Source organism: Eptatretus burgeri, chromosome 4 (assembly GCF_056783735.1).
Source record: "Eptatretus burgeri isolate ZD-2024b chromosome 4, Ebu_testis_v1, whole genome shotgun sequence".
Classification (NCBI taxonomy): Eukaryota; Metazoa; Chordata; class Myxini; order Myxiniformes; family Myxinidae; genus Eptatretus; species Eptatretus burgeri.
This window is the reverse complement of record NC_140964.1, coordinates 98,294,672-98,318,885: the sequence shown is the minus strand read 5'-3', so window position 1 is coordinate 98,318,885 and position 24,214 is coordinate 98,294,672. Positions and strand designations below refer to the sequence as shown.

General features: G+C 40.9%; 1 protein-coding gene across 4 annotated transcripts in view; it reads right to left on the bottom strand.

Moving 5' to 3' along the window:
- Nucleotides 1–24,214, bottom strand: part of LOC147028733 (receptor tyrosine-protein kinase erbB-4-like) — a 787,552-nt gene that overhangs the window by 350,570 nt on the left and 412,768 nt on the right. For all 4 annotated transcript variants that reach the window (XM_085879397.1, XM_085879399.1, XM_085879401.1 and 1 more), the window contains one exon: nucleotides 5,854–6,061. In XM_085879397.1, the coding sequence (XP_085735523.1) occupies nucleotides 5,854–6,061 (208 nt within the window). The remainder of the gene's footprint in view (nucleotides 1–5,853; nucleotides 6,062–24,214) is intronic.

Sequence of the window (24,214 nt, the reverse complement as noted above, 5' to 3'; positions counted from 1 at the left end):
TTTACGTGACTCAACGCCACGTCTGCTCGAGCGCGCTGCACCACATGACGAGCCGTGACGCGGCGAGTGAAATATTTTTTATACAATCTTAAAACGTCTCCAAAACATCCGATTTTTACCAGAATTTTGACAACCGAGTATTAAGCGTCCGAAGCGATCGCAAAAACCGAAGACGAACTCGTAACGTCGAGTGAAGCAAAAATACTCCATTTCTCCACATGAATTTACAGAATTATGTTTGACCTCACTGTGACCTTGACCTTTGACCGATTTTGACCAAAATCTAATCAGTGCTAGCCATCACCGTCCTGAATCAAGTGGTGTAATTTGACATTGGTAGCTTCTTCCATTCTCAAGTTATCGTGCCTACAAACAAACACACAAAAACACAAACACACACACAAACAAACAAGCACACAAACAGAGGACGGAAGTCATCAATATACTTACGAAATCTTTAGATTTCGTAAGTAACAAGCAGTCATAGACTGGTACTTCCGAAATCGTCAACTTGACCTCTGACCTTGTCTCATAAAAGCCGTTTCTCGAGAAGGCAGCGACGCAAACCGGAAGTTTATACGATGATTCTGTACCAAACCATCAAAAATCGAATGTTTGACCTCACTGTGACCTTGACCTTTGACCGATTTTGACCTAAGTCTAATCAGCGCTCGCCATCACCCTCCTGAATCACGTGGTGTAATTTGACATTGGTATCTTCTTCCGTTCTCGAGTTAGCGTGCCTACAAACAAATACACATACACACACAAACACAGGACGGAAGTGATCAATATACTTACGAAATCTTTAGATTTCGTAAGTAGCAAGCCGGTAGGTGACAAGGGATTCACTAAGATCGAAGCGCTGGTTACGATGCTTTTCATTCTGACCGATCCACCAAAGAAGATTCATTGCCAAGACGTATTGGTTCACATACAATTGTTCCTCTGCCTGGAAAGATTTTTCCTATTGCTTATTTTGCCAACTGGCACTCATAAAAAATGACGTTAAATAGACACCCTATTTTTGAAGGACTACCATTTGAAAAATAAATCGGTTTGCTGGTTTGTGCTGTGGAGCCTCGCGTTGCAGACACACACACACACACACACACACACACACACACACACACACACACACACACACACACACACACACACACACACACACACACACACACACACACACACACACACACACACAGAAAACCCGACAATAAGGGATATCTAGCATACATAGCGAATCCAACAAACAGACAAACAAGTGGTGCCAGGCTCAACAAATCCCACCCATTTAAGGCATAAAGTTATTTTGGGGATCAAATTTAAATTTGAGACATCCTCATCCTTAACCTGAATGTTGATTATAAGGAATAGAATAAGGAATATTTTAGTCTTCGTTTGAAGTCAATAAAACCATTTTTGACGAAGTTATGACCGTAAAATGATTTTGACCTTTCAAGGTCATGTAAGGTCAAAGGTCATGGTGTCAAATGAAAGCCAATAAAGGACTTGATATACGTCTTCCATAGTAAACACGCATATTCCTAACCTTTTTTAATTTATAATGGAAAATATGAAATTCTGACCGATGACCATGACCCCCAATACTTCGGACCCTACCGATCTTCACAAATATGCATTTTTCACTATAGGAATGGGGAGGATAATAAGTGACAAACAGAATAAGGTTCACTATAAGCTTAGTTTGAAGTAAATCAGATCATTTTTGATGAAGTTATGAGTGAAAAACTATTTTGATCTTTTCCTGACCTTGACCTTTGATCCAATTGGACCCAAAAGTTAATGGGGTCGTCCAAGGTTCATTTCCCACCTGTGGATTAAATTTGATAGTGTTTGCTAAAGCCGTTTTGCCGTAAAGTTGCGAACAGACAGACAAACAAACAGACAAACAAACCGGACGATTACAATATCCCGCTCCCTCCCTCCGGGGGGCAGGATAAAAAGGTGAGGAATATGCGTGTTAACTATGGAAGACATATATAAAGTCCTTTATTGGCTTTCATTTGACACCATGAACTTTGACCTTACGTGGCCTTGAAAGGTCAAAATCATTTTAACTTCGTCAAAAATGGTCTAATTGACTTCAAACGAAGACTAAAATATTCCTTATTCTATTCCTTATAATCAACATTCAGGATAAGGATGTATCAAATTCAAATTTGATCCCCAAAATAACTTTATGCCTGAAATGGGCAGGATTTGTTGTACCTGGTTCTTATTGTTATTAGCATGCCATCTGCACAGCGGGAAATAGAGTTTTACAATTGCGCGCACGCGCGCGCGTGCGTGCGTCCATAACCTTTTCACTATTTTGAGCTTTTGTCATGAAATTTTCAACAAACCTTCATAATGAGAATATGGAACAGATTAATTAATAATTGGGTCAAAATATCAAAAGGAAAATTCACAGTAAGTACAAATCGGTCTCATTAGCCTGTCCACCATGCATCAGCATGAGACTGCCAGGTTTTGGAATCGCTTTTGTTTGTCTTTGTTAATTCACCATTTAAGCTTCGGTGTGTGTGTCCACTGTCCAGGCCATAACTTTTTTTTTTAAACCATTTGGCCTTTTGTCATCAAACTTTCAACAAACCTTTATTATGAGAATATAAAGAACACTAATTAATAAATTTTACATTTTTTGTTTCGCTGTCATTTTCGAAAAGTTTAGTTCAAGTACAAAGTGGATGCAGACAGGCTTTGCATTTTGAGATGCCTTCTGGCTGTTGTTGTTGTTGTTATTATCATAATAATAATTATTATTCACCCCCAGCTGGGCTGCCATATTTTATTACTATTATGGACCATGCTCCATACAGAGAGTCAGTTCTGTAGAAACAGTTTAGTGGCCAGGGTTACAAACCTATATGGGTCACCACTCTGGTGCAGGATACACCGAGTGTGTAGGAAGTCATAAGTTATTCAGAGCATCAGCGATAACTCGCCGACTCTTCACAAAAGACACCGTGGGATCTTTAACACCCACCAAATAATGCTGGCAGACAGGACACCCAGTTTAATGTCCATCTCAGGGAAAGCACACACATTGATGAATCACCCTGAATGCAAAACACTCAGATGACAGTTTATAGCTGCGTTGAGATTCAAACCCAGATAGCTCGCAGGCGAGTCTGCATACCTCGAGACTATCCTGCCATCCCTCGAAGACCTTGGTGACATAAAAGTGAGAATTTTGTGAGAAGATTGTTATCGTTTCCAGTATTTTCATTATGGCAGCAAGAAGCCATACAATGTTCGATTCTCGAAATTTGAAGCTTCACTAAACTAACATGTCAAATCCATCTATTTTTTATTGAACCTTCAATCCAGCCACTGTGTGGATTTGACAATTTATGTAACAGAGAGCATCCTGTACGAGGTCAAATAATTTTATCTGGACTGACAGTTTCTGGGAGTCTTAACAAGTCAAAAGAGATTTTCAAAATGCACAATGCTCCCAAACTCTTGAACTATATTCGAAAAAATGATGGATTTAAATATAAAAAACAACACAAATTCCAATTCCCCCCACACCACCTCCTCCTGCTCCTCCTCCTCATGTGGATTAAATAGAACGCCAAGTAACTCAGACGTGCGGCTGTTAATATGGCAGAAAATGATTTGGTCCACCCAAGTTAACATTCTTATGCATGGGCAGGCAAAGAAGACAAGTGACAACAGAAAGATGTGAAAGGTCAAAGCATCAGGAAGTGTAGGGTAAGTGGTTGCATCGAGTAATGAAATAAAAGTAGGCTCAGCATCATCAGCTGTGACAATGTACGAGTCAGTGGTAAATGACTTTTGAAGAAATTGCACAAAATTTATTTTGGCTTCCATCACAGTGGCCTTCAAGTTCCAAGTGCAACATCTCTCTGGCAGATAGTTAATGTACAGAGGGATGTTTAAACAACGACTGCCAGCCAAAGTCGAAAGAATGCCACGAAAACAGAGGGTCCATGTGTAATTAATCGTGCTCTTTCATGCATTTTGATTTTCCACTGATATTTACTGTTCTTCACAATGTTTGCTCAATGCATAATTGGATTTTTATAGAATTCCCTCGTTCATTCCTCCTTCATCCAAATTAGCTCTCACTTTTTGCGATGTGTTGTTTAATGTAAAGGATCGATGAAAATATTTTCTGACATGTGCGAATACAACACAAGAAAAACCTGAAAATATTTTGTGATATGACATTTCAACCTCTTTTTATAAATGACACAAATAAAGTGAAGCAATAACGACTAAATTATTGAAAGCCAATTGTATGCCTGTTTAAAATGCATGGCAAGATGCATTTTGGAAGTCACACCAGGGAAGTAGATTTTGTAATGGTTAGACTATGGCATGCTATATGGAACAGGTAGATCATGGATGAAATCAACGGAACATTGATCGAGGTATGCTAATTACCAAGGGAGGCAGGGAGAAACTGACGATTCGGGAGTTAACCCTCTTCTGTTCTGTTAATGCCTAAAATATCTGCTCTTTCTTGCTTCCCAGGGTGGTTCGCATACCTCGATCAAAATTTTGCTGATTCCATCCATTGTTGTACGCAGATCGACCAACACGAGCCTTCACGAGCAATAAGCTTTTCATTATACTGCATGGCATAATAGGGTTATGCCTGGTGTTGGCTCAATGGTTAGGGTGGTGGGCTTGGGATCCTCTGATCCTGAGTTCAAACCCCACTTCGCTATTGAATTAATACCAGGTGGGGTTGACTCTGCCTGTCATTCTTCCGAGGTCGGCAAAATGAGGGCCAGCTTGTTGGTATACTGTGTCGGAGTGGCGACCCGTCCAGGATTGTGTCCAATAGCCAAGGAGTCTGCTTTGGCAGCACGAATGCTCTGCACAGAGTATGGTCCCAATGGATGGATGGATAGATGGATAATAGTGTTTACTGTTTGACATAACAGGGTATAGTGCATAGCATAATAAGGTGTACTGTATGGCAAGATCAAACTGTAACAGGCCATTATAAATTGAAGAAAGTCATTTCTGCAGTATTCTGAAAACATTGTTTCATAACTGTGAGGTGCTTTATCCACAATGTTGTGCTTGTTGTCATTTCCCACTTTGTAAATATGTAAAAATTTCAAAAGTTGAAATTAACGTTACACTTGGAAAATTCAAGTAATTGTGCAAAAAAATTGTGAAAAGATTACTTTGAACAAGATTCTAGCAATATTAATCGATGGATGACATTTTACTTCGACTTAAAGCATTGATAAAAAGCACGAACAACCACAACCACTAAAATACAGGTTTCTCCATCTTGGAAGGAATAAAATGCAAGAATTATTGAGCCATTAAGTCAGAATGTTTTTGTCAAGCCAAAATCTCATGAAGTTTACACTTATCAAAAGCTCATCGGGAAAGAAGCACAATTAACAGAACAGTATTATGCTTTTCAATCAACTATAAAATTAGCAATATGTGGTCATACTGCAATGATTATTTGTGAGAAAAAAAAATGCACATTGATTCACTTGTGTATTCATTGGAAAACAAACAAACAATCTCTCTCTCTCTCTCTCTCTCTCTCTCTCTCTCTCTCTCTCTCTCTCTCTCTCCCTCTCTCCCTCTCTCTCCCTCTCTCCCTCTCTCCCTCTCTCCTCTCTCTCCCTCTCTCCCTCTCTCCCTCTCTCCCTCTCTCCCTCTCTCCCTCTCTCCCTCTCTCCCTCTCTCCCTCTCTCCCTCTCTCTCCCTCTCTCCCTCTCTCCCTCTCTCCCTCTCTCCCTCTCTCCCTCTCTCCCTCTCTCCCTCCCTCCCTCCCTCCCGCTCTCCTTTCCCGAGATCATTGTTCTACCAATGTGAGAGGCCCACCTGTGAGACTGTGCAAACGGAGTTCTTTAAGGCCACTGCGAGGGCGTCTACGACGCAGACGTGAGCTTTTGTGGTAGTTAACAAAGACGGAGAGGGCATACATGCCATTGAACAGCTTGGTTCCACGGATGATACGCAAGTTTTCCAGCGGCAAGAAGTCAAACTCGTTGAGGCTAATGAGAACATAGCCCGAAACCTCACGAATAGACTGTGGGTGGTTGGAAGAAGACAATGGAATAAGGTTGGGGGTTCACTGCAGTACACATTTTTAGGTCATGCTATGAATTGGTGGATGAAATTTGAACAATGTAAAATATCAACATCTTTGTAATTGTGTTAACAAGCATCAGCATTAATCCTCTGCTTTAACTTTGGAAGAGCATGGAGGAACAAGGTAAAGAAAAATGGTAATGAGTCCAAGTTGGTCTTTCATTGGCATTCCAACATTTTCCCTCTTGGCTTTTCTTATGCCTAACTTTCTCTGATTAGGAGAAAGCATTTTGTTGGCCTCCTGAGCTGAGGCATTGATTCAAAATCCCAAGGAACCATAAGCATCTCCTCCTGCAAATGACTCGAGTTGTCTTTGAAAAGTTGAACAATGTGTGTTGTAACTCATTAGAAACAGACTAATGATTGATGGGAAAATGTAAGAGCAAGTAAATTGGGTTTCTACCATTACCATCTCAGCTTAAAATCCATAAACAATTTATGATTAACTCCTCAAATAATTATTTTGTCTCAAAATATAATGAAATGAAATTTCTCTTTATCAACAGTGCCAAAAAACGATATCCTGCCCAATTGGCATTGAGAATCAGTCATCTTTCCTCCATAAAACTTGGTTAATAAATGAATCCAAGGCATCAACAAAGGTCAACTCAAACATACTGTATGACTTTTCTGGCTCAATTTCACTCTTTGATGGCCTTGAAGTCTCTGTTTTCACAAAAAGTTGAATGAAATGCCACTTTAAATCAATGTTTAGAAAATGCCCAAGCCAATGGTCTTTATCATGAAGTCAGAAAGACTTCCTTTATAAGGATGGCAGAGACATTCCATATGTTAAATAAAACACAATTCCTCAAAAAAAATATTTCTACCAAGATACAAAGTAATCTCGATAATAAAGCAGGAGTGTGTCTGTCTGTCTGTCTGTCTGTCTGTCTGTCTGTCTGTCCCAAACTACTCCCTCAGTTTTTGGGCAAGCCCCACCAAACTTTCTGGGGAACCTTTTGGGGTACCAGTAGGTGTCAAGGTGGTGGTAAATTTCATAAATTTCTCAATACAATGATTTTGAATTTCCACCTGTACGAAGCTTCTCTTTCTCTCTGTCTGTCTGTCTGTTTATTTGCATGTGAAGTTTTGCAGTTTTGCCACTTTCTGCATGTGGAAACATTCGCTGGTTCGGTAAACCATCGTCATTGTTATCAGCTTCATAATCATCATCATCATCATTAAAGGTGCATCGATTTTTTACAGTACTACCCCCAAAGTTTTGGGGTCAGCCGCACCAAATTTTCTATGCACTTTTATGGTCCCTGCACGTCACACCTGGATTAACAACGGTGCCCAAGGAGCACAGGCTGCAGGCCCTTCATCTTGATGGGGGGGGGGCATGGGGGTGGGCTCAAACTTGACCTTTATTCATCATGTATCAGCGAACTGCCATGCTGGAAGTACAGCAGCAACCTTAAGCTAGCGATATTTCCTGGAAACACCTTCGTATTTCAGCCATATTTGCATACATGATAATTGGATGGCTTCTGAGTAGGCAATTAATTCGAAAAATGTAACAGCAAAGCATTTTCTCACCATAGGTTGTAATTATTACTTATTAGTACCTCAAATGTGGTGAAGGACTGTAGGTCCATTCACAAAACAATTTCCCTCTCCCACTTCTCACGTCTTCCTCAATCTCACGAGAGTTCCCAAGTTCCTGATTCATACTCCCCCTCCCCCACATTTACAGCTTTCACCGATTTCCTGACTACTCAGGTCCAGTCTCCGGCTCTCAGTGATTCACTGGCAGTGCACCAAGATGCTTCTGGTGGGGGTATAGAGACCATTCATGGGGAGCAGCAGCCCTGATAATATAGGAAAGTGCTACATGTGTGATCCCAGCTAACACACCGACTTTGGGCCAAAGTTGGGTCGACGTCGGCCCCGACATTAGGTCGATGCGATTTTGTTCGGCGGGTCAATGCCATCCCACCATCGGCTGGTGACATCATCGCTTTTACAAGCAATTGCAAACGTTGGCCTGACATTGGTAAATAGACATTGTGGATACAGTACCCACAGCCTTAGGGTGTCTTAATCCGACCCTGCTGCAGATGCCCTAAAGTGGGTAGGTAGGAGTTTTCACAAAATTTCTCCAAACATTGTTTGTTTGTTTTTTTGAAATTTTGGGCTCCCAGCCATGCATAACAGGGGTACCTTGCTCGTAAACCTATAAAGTACCTCGAAGTTGTCTGCAGAGGATTTCACATCCACAAACACTCATGAAACTCTTGGACAGCATCACTCAGCTAGAAAACTGAGAGACCCAAAATCAGCTCATTGGTAATTCACCTTCTTATTCTTCTTCTGTTCAGACACCCTTACCTAAAATGGCTTAAGCTCAGTACTTTTATTAAACATGATTATACTACATCGTACAGTTGGAATTAGGTCCATGACTATTCAAAATTTTCATAATTTGAAAGGATTTCATAAAGTAGGCGAAGCAGCATACCTACGCATATTAGAACTAGAACGGGCACTCATAGAGCGCATACCTTTGCCGCCACTACTTTTTTTGTTCTTGGTATGAGTGTGGGGAACTGGTTTGATGCTGGTTTCATGCAAATCGAATAAGAATTGACTGAGTTATGCCAAAAACCGCATATTTTTCAAGGGCGTGACCCCCCCCGACATTTTACCCCAACTGGTGACATGTGTTATGACGTCATTGTGTCACAAGATTGGGCATTAAATTCTGAACAGTTTGGTGCTGGGTTCATGTAAAGCGGCCAAGAATTGACCGCGTTATGACAAAAACCGCATATTTTTCAAGGTCGTGACCCCCCTGACCTTTGACCCTTAACCGGTAACAAGAGTATGGGCGTCATTGTGTCATATTGCATATCACAAGATGAGGCGTTGAATTCTGAACATTTTGGCGTTACTTGCATGCAAATTGAATAAAAATTGACCGTGTTATCGTAAAAAGACGATTTTGACCTTTTCGTGACCTTGACCTTGACCTTTGACCCGAACGATCCCAAAATCTAATCGAATGCTTCCTGGCTAATAACCAATCATCCCACCAAATTTCATGCAATTCGGTTGAATACTTTTTGAGTTATACGAATCACAAGATTACAAATAAATAAATAAATAAATAAATAAATACACGCCGACCAAAACATAACCTTTTGCAGAAAGCGAAGGTAATGAAGGGCCAAGAGCTGCAGGTGTGACAATGCTTGCCAATCAGCTTGGTGGGACGGGCACGTGGCTTCATGTCTGTCTACTTAAAGTCTGAGTACTGTGCAGTCTTCACATCCTTTGTGTTCCTCTGTTCATGTTCAACCAGCGGTTTCAATGACAAGATATTTCATGGTGCAATCAAAATAAATTTCTCCACCATGTTCAGAATTTTTAAAAAGTACAGAAACGGTGAATAAAAAAGCATTTTACAAATGGTAAAAAGATGTAGGGGTCTTATGCCAAAAAGTATGCAAACAAGGCAGAGGGATGGTCACAATAAATTATCATGTGAAAACATCAATACATCTTTCTTCCCATTAGTTATGGGACGCAGTCATGCAAGTCAGTGGGGGAATGTGTGTGTGTGTGTGTGTGTGTGTGTGTGTGTGTGTGTGTGTGTGTGTGTGTGTGTGTGTGTGTGTGTGTGTGTGTGTGTGTGTGTGTGTGTGTGTGTGTGTGTGTGTGTTTTTTTATTTTTAATTTCACTGGTCAATGGACAGTCAACAATTATTGTTCAAGGAAAGATGTTGGGTTGGTTTCACAGGATCATTTCTTGTGACTATCCATACTTTGCATAATTTTTAGTAAACCATTCTTACACCCTTTTTCATTTGTAATTTATTATTTTGGGCTGCTTATAATGACATGCCATGTAGTTATGCTTGTCCACTACATTTATCTCGAAGTTATGTGCTCCAGTCAATGAATACTGAGGATACATTTTAAGCATGTCATCGCAAATGCCATCGGTTCTGTCTCCTCTGTTTTCCCAATAATACGGCACTTTCAAAATGACATGATCCACCAGAGAATGCTCAGCGTGCGTGCACAGAAATCCCTAGCAATGGGGGTCATCAGGGCAGCCGAACATATATTGTGGATGCTAGATAAGAATTGTTACCTAAAATGGCGAACAAAGCTTCTAAAACTAGAGGGGGAGCACTCGGTAGAGTGCAAAACCACCACCGCCAATACTGCTGGGTCACTTACATGAACCTGATATCCTATTCATTGTAGGTCAAAACGGATCAGACTCTACTGAACCACGATTGAATAAACTAAACTAGATCGACGTGCATGTAGAAATGCCAAAAAAATAAAATCGAAATTTTTTTGAAAAAAAAGTTGCAAAATTTCTGTTTTTTTTCTCTAACGGCCATAGCGGCCATATTGGACTTTGGACCAAGTCCAAAATCTAATGGCATGATCCTTGGACCATACCTAATCCCCCCACCAAGTTTCGTCGAAATCCGTCCAGGAGTTTTTCCGTAAAACTGTTCACAAACAAACAAACAAACATAGTGGTGAAAATAGTAACCTCCGTCCATCTTCGATGGTGGAGGTTAATAAAGCTGAAAATAGTTGGGAACGTACCAGCAAGAAGGGGATGCATCTCTGCACAAAACAACATAATTTTGCACTAATTGACAATGTATCACACGTATAACCTCAGCCGCTGCGGTTTTACAGGCCCATTCCTGTTTTACAGATTTCTTAAAAGATGTGACAAAACTCATACCTTCAAATCCAATTCTATATCACATGTTCCCATTCATTCTCTTATGGGAGTCTGGGCTAAAAGGACTAAGCATGGACAGCAGGCTGGCTGGCTGGTGAGGACAAATCAGTAACGTGCAGGGAAGCTGGTGGACTCTCTAGTGGTGTTATAGAGCTCGGTGATTAAAACAGACTTTGGACAGTTCAACTAAAGAAACATGTTGTTGCAGCTGTTCATAAAAGATACCAGCTACATCACATCATAGACAGTTACCTAAACAGGACTTCCTTGCCACTTTTGTTCTCAACATTGGCCAGACTTCTCCTATAACATGGAAATATCTTCTGACACCTCTGATTTAACCCAAGGGTTCATGGATAAAAATCGAGACTACTTTGCATAACACAAGTCTAATGGAGTCAGGAACAGAAACAAAGTAAACTTGCAAAATATATTGTTATTTCTGTTTTTATTGTTATTGGTGTGCTTTTATATACAACTAGCAAATACAACCCGTCGGAGTCGGGCAAGAGAAGGCAGCGTGAGGGGAGGGCAAGGGAAGGTAGCATGAGGGGAGGGCAAGGGAAGGCAGCATGAGGGGAGGACAAGGGAAGGCAGCATGAGGGGAGGGCAAGGGAAGGCAGTGTGAGGGGAGGGTCCCTCCGAGCATAACCACTGTCCAGATGACAGGTATAGTAAGGGTGTGGTGAAAATGAGGGGGGGTGGACAGAGGGGTGGAGGAGCATAGAGATCAGGGGAGCGAGGAGAGGTGGGGAAGGAAGGAAGGTGGAGCGAGGAAAGAGGGGGGAGCAAGGAAGGAGGGGTGGGGAAAGAGAAGGCAGCATGAAGAGAGGGAAATGTAAGGCAGTGTGAGGGGAGGGTCCATCCGGAAATAAACACCCTCCAGATACATATAGAGATAACCACTGTCTGGACATAACCACCATCCGGATACATGCAGAGATGACCTCTATCTGGGCATAACCACCATCCAGATACGTTTGGAGACAGACAGACAGACAGACAGACAGACAGACAGAGAGAGAGAGAGAGAGAGAGAGAGAGAGAGAGAGAGAGAGAGAGAGAGAGAGAGAGAGAGAGAGAGAGAGAGAGAGAGAGATTGAGATTGAGGGGAGGTGCGAGAGAGATTGAGTGGAGGTGGGAGAGAGAGGGACAGGGAAGCGAAAGAGGCAGAGGGGAGAGAGATGAGAAGGGGAGGGGGTGGAGGGGACAAGAGGGGTGGGGGGGTGATTCTAGCAGATGTGACATCCAGTTTAACGGCACTCACACTGATGAATCACCCTGCCTGTGAAATACTGGGATGACAGTTTATAGCTGGGTCTGTATTCAAACCCAGGCTAGACAGCTGAGAGCAAGCATGCATACCTCTAAGCTATCCTGCATAATGTTGACGAAATGCTTAAATTTTATTTTCTTTTTTTTCTTTTTATTAATGTCGAAGTGACTGCAGAACAACGTGGGGCCATTGCAGGCAAGTGGTCCCTCTACATTGTTCAAATCGATCGACATGCAGTATTCAGTAAGAGTGTGAATATTGTAGAGCACGCGCCAAGTGTCTTACGCACTCCAACAAAATGGTTGATAAAGAATGGCTCGATTGGCATGCGATTAGCAATGACCCGAACCATCCAATTAAACATACACCTCCCAGATATGCCCGAAATATCAAATATGTCCGAAATGCACAAATTAACTTTTATTTTTAGCAGTAAGAACTCCTGTCAAGTTCAATTCTGGAGCTAAAATTTTGTAATTCGGCTTAGTTTAAGAGATTCTTGAGGTTATAGCATGTGCAGAAATGAAAAAAAACAGACACTGGCGTTTCCTGGCGTTTATAAGCATTGCAATGTACCCAGCGAATCATAGATTTGATGAACAGGCATTTGATAATATGAGTGAGGAAAGTGAAAAAAACAAACTATCATCGTTAATAAATTGTTGCATTTGTTCCAAGTCAAGGAATGGTTGAGCAGGCCATAAAGCATGGCAGCGTCAGACACAAGCAAGTTATCCCAGGAAAAGCCTGAAGACCCCATAGAGCACAGTGGCCACGGATGGCGCCTGATAAAGTCATCAGAAGGAACTCGAAGAAGTAAAGAGCAAAGATGGAGTCATCAGGAGAAACCTGGATAGGATTCAGGTTTCAGCCGCTGCTCCACGGCGCTCAAAAACCCATCCAGGCACAGCAAATGACCCTTACAGAAAAAAATTCTGCAAGAATTAACTTCTCCTTAGAGAGATAGATTAGGAAAGAGAGAAATAGAGTAAAAGAGATAAAACTAGATGGGGAGCACTTGGTAGAGTGCAAAACCTCTGCCGCCAATACTGCTGGGTCACTCAAGTGAACCTTATATCTTATTCATTATATATGACGTCAACAGTCCTGACAGTTATCGTTCTTTTCTCCAACATTTTTTTTTGGGGGGGGGGGGGGGGGTTGGAAATCACTTAAAACATGTAGAAATGCAAAAAAAAAAATTCAAATATTTTTTCAAAATGGCCGCCATTGCGGCCATATTGGATTTTGGACCGAGTCCAAAATCTAGTGGCATGGTCCTTGGACCACACCGAATCCCCCCACCAAGTTTCGTCGAAATCCGTCGAGGAGTTTTTCCGCAATACTGTTCACAAACAAACAAACAAACAGAAAGGGGTGAAAACAGTAACCTCCGATCTTCGATGGTGAAGGTTAATAAATAAAAAGCAAGAATTAGAATGAATAAGGAGATATGTGAAAAAGTAAAAAGAAATGCGAAGGGAACAAAGAAGAAAGAAGTCGGTCAGAACCCGGACAGATCGATTTCAGCAGTTACTCCCCAGGCTTAAATGCAGCAACATATATTTCTCATGCTTGAATAAGTTTTGGTCGAGGTAACAATGGTAGTGCCGAAGAGTCAACCTCGTAGCCTCACTGACAGATGTCTTCCCTTGAATAAAAGATGTACTCATATCTCGGCATCAATTCAGTCTTTTCTCAACGAATATTCAAGCTGTACATTATACCTACACATTGGATTAATTATTTCCTACAGTATCTAAGGCATGTAAAAGCAGGGTGTACATATATTACATGCACAAACGATGACATTGAGAGAAAAGAGTGCATTACAACATGATTTATAAACACATAAATAGACAATGGAGAACAGTATATAGATTTCAACCTGGGATCCCACCATCATAAGCTATATGCTCTGGAGGCAACAGCAACGGAACCACAAAGGTTGAGGAGACTGCACAAGTAGTAATGACTAATAATGCCTGCATTTGTGAAGTGTAAATTATTCCCCTTGTTAGCATTAACACTCATCCTTTTAGCAGTTGCTTTTACAGTTTCATCTTGCTAAATTACTTTTTGAAAACACAAATCTAAATACATAATGTATCCCTACCTCACCAGAATACTAGTGAGAAAGCAAATTGTGACACAACCCCTTTATCATAAAGCTGGTGTTACTCGTTCTCTTCCGTGGTGCAAGAAGACTCAACATTTCATCATTCGGTGAGATTAAGAGAACAGTTAGCTGCTCGACCTGATCAGCCATCTGAGGCCAAATTTCAAGAGCTCCCCCTCTCAGAGTGTTGGAAACCTTCACCTGAAGGTGTGAGACACATGGTGTCAGGAGTTTTGCATTGTGTCTCAAGTCGGATTTTATCCCATAATGTGGCAATTGGATTTCAGAATTGTAACATCATCGAATGATGTTTAAAAAAGGAATTTGAGAACTTCAATAAATTTGTTCATTCTGAAAGTTGTTGCGTTAAATAACCATGGAGGCTGAAGGAGTTGCACCAGCAGGTGTGTAATATTAAGACGGAGTTGGAGGAAGTTCCAGTAGATGGAAAGGTTCATGATAGTAAGGTTCTACCAACTACATACAGTGCATCGCTTATATTTTAGTTAGTTAGATGACCGATATAAGATAAATAAATACAGGGGCAGGGTCAAAAAAGGTCAAAGTGAGAAAAAAAGTCATCTTGAAATGAGAACATTGAAGGGTCAAATGAACATTGAAGGTTCAAGCAGCATGACCACCTTGAAAACTGATTTTGCTAAACATATGATGCTGAAAGAGATGGTACAATGAGTACCTTGAAAACTGTTATGACTCGAGGAAAACAAAAATCGATAAGATGAGTGATTTGACAATCATGAACAATGATTTGACAAACACATTACATGTTAAAATGAAAGATTCCATGAGTAAATTAATTTCTAAACTGAAATGAATTGAAGGACATGTTGTATGTGAGGGTTGATAAATTGAAAAGTCAGGTGAATGCAGGGTTCTCACAAATAGGTAACAAATGAATCTGGACAATTGGGAAAACAATTGTTGGGAGTGAAAAGCCAAAATTGTAGAGAGACAGAGATCGAGAGAGCGAGAGACAGACAGACAGACAGACAGACAGAGAGACTTTGACTTTTGTATACCTTTATTTATACAAGCTTAGATAAACAACAATTACACATAAACATACAAAACAAGACATAATAAAAAGGTCAAGTCCACAGCTAAAATGAAATGATAAGATCATTGTAGTCTACCTAACACAAAGCATTCCTGTGACACCATTTCTGCTTAAACAGTTCAAGATTATTAATATTTTGGTGAAAATAAAATTATGCACGTTATCTGGCCACGGCAAGGGCTTTAAAAACAGTTAAAACATTGTAATCAGCATCAGGGTTTGCAAGAAGTTTAGCTTTCCTTGTAGTCCAGCAGCCAACTAGCTGAACCTGGAAGTGGAGTATATACGGGACATTTTCACAAAAGCGGGTCAGGTAGCGGTAAAGACTGTCCGAGAATTTTTATCAAGCATATATTGCCCAGTCAGTGCAGAGGCCTAATGGTGATCCTGCGTTGCTGACATCATTTGAACATTTTTCTAGGCCTTATAAGGGGTTCAAGCACTATTTCGAGAATATCAAAGAAAGTTGATTTTTGAGTTTGTTCTTTACCGTTACCTGACCCGCTTTTGTGAAAATGTCACATACAATGTTTTTGGGTTGATTTGGGTCACTGAGTCCATAAATAATAAGAATCCGCTTGATGACACCCTGTCACCTTTGGGAATTTTTTCTAATTTGCATAAAACCAAGATGGCCCCTAGTGTTCTATTGAATATACTATAATTAAGATATCTCGGCTTCTAGAAGGGATTTTAAAACAATCTAAAATGTTTTAACGGGGCTTTAAGACATTAGCAACCCAATGGAATAACTTTTATTATGATTTGACAACTCCTTCATTTGCATAAATCCAAGATGGCCGCCGTCAAACCTCTCGGGAGACCGGTTTTATGTCACCACATTCTGGATACAATTTTGGATACATTTTAAATGATTTGTTTTAGTGTTTTGAAAAAATAGAGGTCCCATATAATACATCTTATATTACAATTTAAATATATTAGCTTCATTTGCATATTCCAAGAAGGCCGTAGTCAATCTGTTAACATTTTGCTGTACTTTTGAATGACATGCTTGATTGATCTAAATGGTGACAATATCATTGAACACCTTCAATATAATATTCGTAGTTTGTCATTGACATATATGTTAGAATATATTTAAGCTGACATACACCAGGTCATAAAGTAAACTAATTTCAGATATCCATTATATAGAATAAAGTGACTGAAAAGTCATAATGTTCTAGTAGTGTCTATGCTGAGCAAGCCATGGCGCATAAAGAAATCATTCACATTTCTTCTCCTTTAACTACTGTGATATTAGAGTTTATAGTACATGACATTGTACAGAGTTATCAACATGATGTTCCTCTCATTTGTCTGTGTTGATATTAATACCTTTATGTCTAATTGTCATCGTCATCATCTGCATCAGAGGCTACATCACATTTAGTCAGTTCGTTATGACAGTCCTCAGCATGACATCCACAAAATACAGTGCATGGTAGTTTACCGCTCACACATCCACATCTTCCTGATTTGCAAGGTCTTTCACTTTCACAAGAGCAGCGAATCAGTTTCAGAATCTCTTGTGGAGCAAGGGACACATCTTCTTGTATCGATTTTGGCAACATAGTCTTGGAACTGTCATCACGAAAGTATCCATGTTCTGTTGGATCTAGCGAGGGAGGGTCTAGATCCAAAGCGTGTTTCGACACAGCTGCCAACAGGTGTGCCCATTTGACATTTTCCAGAAATGCTTCTGTTGTGGGAGGTAGAGACTTCAGCTTTGGTATGGCTGTGGTGCCCTTTCCAACCTTTGTGGCCCATGACTTCTTCCTTGCCTCAGACATACTGCTACAGTCCTTGTGTCCATAGCATGCGGCCACAAACTTGGATGCCTGTCTTGTTATATCTGGTAACAATGCATGAATGTCACCCAAAAGTGACAAGGAGTAGCCTTCTCGCAGTACTTTCAGTACCGTGACTTTACCAATACCGAAATAGCATGCACATGTATCACAACCCGATAGGGTGTGCATAGACAACAGTCCATCTACTATGCTCTGCTGTTGTTTAACAGTAGCTTGTATGCCAAAAACGGTTCTACCATGAATCGGCGATTCCATGATCATGTGACTGGTTAACTGTCGCTCAAAGTAGTGGTGAAGCAGAAGGATGAAGATGTCGGTGTCATCTGCAATCACTGACATGTCTACTTGGCATTCAGTCACAACTGTTACTGCTTGTTGAACAATGATGCAGTCTGCCTCTTCATGAGATGTAGACATGTCTTCCCGGTGGATCACCACTCCCCCATAACTTATTTCAACAGGTGTGTTATTACTGCGAGTGATGACAAGTTTGTGGGTCATTGTGTAGTCTCGATGGAAGGTAGTGTCTCTGGTCAGCTCTTCTCAGAAAATTTGCATCAGCTGTGATTTATTTTCTGACACTGTCAGGACAACTTTCTGTGGGGGTAGAGATGAATCTAGAGCCAGTCGATGTACTCTGCTTGCTTCTGTGGTTCTATTGCATCTGGTCGCACTCTTGGTACTGAAATCCTGGTACCTGTCAAACACGAGATAGACATCGCGAGAAGTAAGTTTATGTTGGATGTACTGTTTGAAGTTCACAACAAAGTCGTGGACTGTCCCATTCGCATCCAGCAGCCAACTAACTTAACCTGGAAGTGGAGTATATACAATTTTTTTTGGTTGATTTAGGTCACTGAGCCCAAAATAATAATTAAATAACGTGGTGACATGAAACCGGTCTCCCGAGAGGTTTGACGGCAGCCATCTTGGATTTATGCAAATTAAGGAGTTGTCAAATCATAATAAAAGTTATTCCATTGGGTTCCTAATGTCTTAAAGCCCCGTTAAAACATTTTAGATTGTTTTAAAATCCCTTCTCGAAGCCGAGATATCTTAATTATAGTATATTCAATAGAACACTAGGGGCCATCTTGGTTTTATGCAAATTAGAAAAAATGCCCAATGGTGACAGGGTGTCATCAAGCGGATTGTTAATATTTATGGTCTCAATGACCCAAATCAATCAAAAAACATTGTATAGACTCTACTTCCACGTATACCCCTAAAATCCCATTTGGCTGCCAGACTATTGTTTAATAGATTGCTAATTTCCCTTCAGCTATTATAAAATTGAGGAGAGCAGATTCAACATGACTTTTGGAATTTAACGGTAATCCAAAAATAAAAGTACGTAAACAAAATACAATTTTCATATGATAGCATAATTGTGATAAAAAGGTAAAAAGTGGGGTCAGTCTTGCACAGTCAACATAGGCATGATATAAATCTTCAGAGGCCAAACAAAAGGGGCACAAAACATAATTTAAAACAGTGAAATGATGTAATAAAACATTTGTAGGTAAAATCATATGTACAATTCTCCAAGAGAAATCACCGGTCCGTTTTACAATCGGTGGGACATACATGGCAGCCCATTGTGGGCACAGGGGGGACCCCGGAGGTAACATCCCCTTCCATCGGGATCCAAAACGAGCTTTGCACACATTAGGATGCCGTATGGTGACACAAAGGTGGTACAGGCACTTTTTAGCCACACTAGGAAGTGCAGAGGAATACAGGATCACAGTTTCTGTTAATGCCACTGATGTTATATGCAACTGCGAAAAGAAGGGGACATGGATTACAGGGACAGCGTTGGCGGTATCAAAATGGAGTCTCAAACTTCTGGAGGTACGCAGAACTTCCAGGACGAGCTGGGAAACAGTTCTCAAAGAGCGCATACCAACGGTAGTCACAATATGCCCGACTGGTGCCATGTTTTGTTCTCGTTCAGCAGATCTCGTATGAGACGTATACCGGAGTTTATGACGCATTGTATGCAAGCACGTGATCGAGGAATGTTCGGAAAAAGTGCATTGTAGAAGGTAGGCTCATCAAGAAAGTTGTTGATGTTGTAGTGAGCCATATCATATATGTAGTGCACTACAAGAGGCTGCCAGGCTTGCAACAGGTCTTGGTAAAACAAAGGCAATAGAGAGATGTCCACATGTTGCAAGTCCATGAGAAAAAGTTCCTGATTGAAGTCCAGCATGCCTGCCATTTTCAGCAAATGGTTAGCAGTGGGGTGCCATGGCAGTGATGCAGAAAAAAGAAAGCGGTGGACAGTGGCGACTCGAAAGGCCATCAGTCGGCTGAGAATATCAACAAGACCATGAGCACGATCTGCCAATGGAAGGTAAAGGACTTCAAGCTTGACCCAATGTTTGCCACCCCAGAAGAAATTAAGCAGATGTTACTGAATTGTCAGCAGCAATGCTTCAGGAGGGTGCAGGGCAATAATTTTGTGCCACAAGGAAGCCAACAGGTTATTGATCACGAGGGCACGACCTCTGTACAACAAGGTAAGTAATATTCCTCTCCACTTCTCTGGTCTATTATCAATTTTGCTAACTGTATTTAACCAGTTCTGAGCCATAAAAGCTGGGGTGCCAATGTACACACCGAGATAGCGGATGCCTTCCTTCTCCCACTGCAAGTTTCTGGGAAGATGAGGCAAACCAACAGCCAGGGTATGGCCAATACACAGACCTTTACATTTGCTTCAACTTATTGTAGTTGTGCAATCCGAAGAGAACTTTTCAAAGTCATTTAATAACATGGTGACATCATCACTATTACACACCACAACACACACACACACATCATCAGCATATGCTGAGATAACAATTGGCCTTTCAGTTGGCATTACAGAAAAGCCTGGTAGACTAGCACGACGGCGAATTAGGAGGGGTTCAATACAGAGGGAGTAGAGAATGCCCGATAACGGACATCCTTGACGGACCCTTCTTTCAACCATCAATGGTGCACACAGGCTATTATTAACTTTAATGATGCTAAAAACATGATTATACAACAATGAGACATGGGATATAAAAGTTTCCCCAAAACCAAATTGTTTTAAGGTGTAAAATACATATTCATGGCTAATAGAATCGAAAGCTTTCTCTTGGTCAAGTAAAAACAAGCCAGCATTCTGCTTTTGAAGAGCACAGACATCCCACAAGTCCCGAATTTAATTTTTTTTATCATGAATAGACCGGTTTTGTATACAAAAATATTGATCAAAATGAATTAAAAGGCAAAGAAAAGGCTTAACACGATTTACAAGGGCCTTGGAAAAGATTTTGTCATCCGCACAAAGCAGAGAAATAGGCCTCCAATTCTGCAAGGTCTGGAGATCTCCTTTCTTCAGGATAAGGCACACAAATGGACGGCAACAACTTTAAGGTAACAAATCATCTTGGAAACTAAACTTAAACACATCTAAAAATGTTGGTCCAAGCAAATCCCAAAATGTTTCATAAAATTCAACAGGTAAACCATCAAAGCCAAGTGCTTTATGATCATGAAGGTCATTAAGAGCTATTAAAAGTTCATCTCCAGTAAAATCGTGTTCTAAAGAGTGTTGTTGCGATTCTTCCAATTGTGGTAGATTTTGGTTAAAATCAGACATTTCTCGTTCATTACTTTTCTTTGTGGTAAAAACATTCTTGTAAAAATCCAAAATAAAACACTTCAACTGAGCATTGTGTTCGATAATTTGTCCATGACTTGAACGTAAGCTTAACAGTGAACGATTAGACTTTGTAGTTTTTTCAAAGTTAAAAAAGTCTTTACAGCAAGTTTCTGAAGGCGACAGGCATTTCACTCCAAGTCGGGTTTGCACTCCGAGAGCATCTTCTCTAATTAAACAATTCAATAGGGCTTGTTTCTCATAAAGCCACTGACATCATACATCCTTATCAATATTAATCATGCTATCTTGTAAAAAGATGATTTCTTTCCTTAAAATACTTATCCTAGCTTGCTTTACATTAGTGAAGCTATTCCTTTTTTGCTGACAGAAGACTCAGATTTGTGCTTTTATATAATCCCACCATTGACAATATTTGTAAAATCGTTCCGTGATTCCAGAATTCGAAGCCAAAATTTTAAAAAGATGATTTAAAAAAGGAATCATTTAAAAGAGAGGTGTTAAAAGAGCAATGATAAGTATTCCTCTGAGGACGAGTAAAAGAAAGACACACTTAAATTAAAAAATGATCAGAAAATCCAGAGGGAGTGATGTCAGTAAAACTTACATGGTTTAAAAAAGAGAGACTAATGTAATATTCATCAAGCCTTGCAAGTGACATGTTATTTAACAAGCAACGACACCAAGTAAATTGTTGGACGTTCCCATGCTGTAGTCGCCAAACATCACCAATATCATGTTGTAACAAGAGAGTTGACAAAGGCCCAGCACTAGCTGGGTGAGGTTCCAGGGCTGTTTTGATCTCTGACTGGATCTCATGTACAATTAAAATCACCATCTAAACACAATAGGGTATCGGGGGTGAGATGATGAAGAAAAGTGAAGGAATCAGTGAAGAAAGCTGTCCTGACTGTACTGTCACTTGGGGCATAAACATTGACAATTAAAATCTGCTGGCAGTTATATATAAGATCAATTACAGATAAATATCCAGGAACAATTTCTTTAAAAGCAAGAGAGGAGATGGGAAGATGTGCAGAGATATAAAAAGCAATACCGTCACTCACGGAGGCTGTATTACTAAAAAACCAAGTTCCTTTCAACTTCAGCCTCCAGTCTGCCATGAAACTTGCAGTCAAATGAGTTTGTTGTAAAAGAAGAAGATCTACCTTTGGATTATTAATTCGCTGCATCGTTTGGACTTTACGTAAAGGATTACATCCTCAGTTTATATTTAAACTTGCTATAATCATAATCAAGAAGTTTTTATGCAATCAAGTGCTTCCTTGCTTTAATAACATATTTTTTCAGTCTCTTACAAGAAGCGCTGGAAATGGCAGTAGCTTCCAGGTTCTTAACAATTATTTGTGCTTTCTACACAAAGGCACGCAAGTTGGGGGAAAAAAATTTTGATCTACTCGCTTTTTTCGAGTAGTTTTTTGAAAAAAATCTAAGATATCGGAAATAGAGATTAAACTATCATCGAGACTACTATCTGGGGGGAGCTCCTCACCAAAAGCACTCGAGTCAGAGAGGAACAACCATCTGAATCATAGTCCTCAATTTCCTCAGGGCCTTCACCCATTTGCTCAATCTCCATGGTTAATTCAGGAGGAGGGACTAACAATGTAAGAGGAACACTCTCAGTGATTACATCCTTGGGTGTGTCATTAACGATATTGATGGCAATGTCGCTATCTTTAACAGGAGAACTACAATGCTGAGATGACTCAGCGAGTATGGAGGGGGTAAGTCCAGTCTGGGGGGGTGGGGGGGACTGGTAGTAATAGTTGGAGGTTGCAAACCAGGGAGGGGAGGGGAGGAGGTGGGGGGAGGAGGAGGGGGAGGAACAGGGAAGGAAGAAGATTCAGGAGGTGCAAGGGAAGGGGGAAGGAGAGAATAGCAAAGGGGGGGGGAGGAAGCGGAGGAAGGGGAGAAAGAGGGGGAGGGGGGAGAGTAATATTCGCGGCGTTACATAACATTTTAGAGGTACCAGGTGGTTCAGACGAGGAATCGACTGGTGAAACTGAAGCACATGGGGCCTGTGTTGTGGGCTAAGTCCCAATACCCACCTGTGCGAAGTAGCGAGGAGCCGCTGAAGCAGCGAGAATTTTCGATCCGGGCTCAGCAATGCTTTGAGTCAGGGAAAGAGATCTTTTTGTGCTTTTATTTATAGGAGCAGGAGCAAGTGCTTCATGGGAAGCTTCTGCTTCTCTAATGGGAGCATTATCTGGGACGGGGAGTTGTTGGCTTGAGGAGTCGTCGTTACGAGTTTTATTCGGCATGTCTTTGGGGCACGATCTTTTAACATGGCCGAATTCACCACAACTATAACACACAAGGGATATCCCATATAAGTATGTCCCTCGATTTTAAAGGGAAGGATTGCCTGAAACCCTGAAACACCTGGCAATAAAATCATATAAACAATCTGACGAAAGGACATGATGTGTTTAAAATTATCATTTTGACTACGGAACGGAATCATTGTTAATGGGGATACAACCGTACCGTATCGTTTTAACTGGGATACAATCTGAACACCTTTCACGAAAGGTGGTAAATTTGAAATCACAACTTTTTGGGGGGGAGTATCCAGAGAGAAAAAACGAACATAAATATGGGGATCAAAGAAAAGTCCGCTCGACGACTTGAGCATAGCTCGACGACTTGAGCAACCATCGGCACTTGCGAAACGAAAAAAACAATCTTTTTGTTCATACGGGAAACCGCCTTAACATTCTCAATCCCGATAATCTCACAGACACCAACAACTAACTTCTCCATGTCGATCTCTGACGGAGGAATATAAACAAAACCATGTTTCCTGGTTAGCGCTTCAAAGGAAGCATACCGCGAACTTTCACCCGCCATGACTCTTCAATTGCCGGATGTAAAAAATAAATCGGTAAACATCGTTCAAACTTTGACGGGTCACAAGAAAACAAGAATAATTTAAATGAAAGGAAAAGGTATAATAAATACAAGATAAGTAAAGAAATAAACGCGATAAATTAATAATGCACAACAGTAGATCGGCACGGCCACCGCCCAAAGCACAACGAACGTACCGAATTTCGGGAAAAATGCTCTTCTCTCCCTCCCTTAAACTCGGAAAAAGGGGGCACAAGAGGAGGGGTGGGGAACAAAATGCTGCACAGCTGGGTAAGGTACACAAGAGAGCACAAGGGGACAGGACAGAGTTAACACATGCACCAACCCGCCGCCATGACACCAACACACAGAGCAACTGGCCACCAGAAAGAGAGAGAGAGAGAGAGAGAGAGAGAGAGAGAGAGAGAGAGAGAGAGAGAGAGAGAGAGAGAGAGAGAGAGAGAGAGAGAGAGAGAGAGAGAGAGAGAGAGAGAGAGTAAGGATGTCGAGAGAAAGGATGTCGAGAGAGAGAAAGGATGTCGAGAGAGA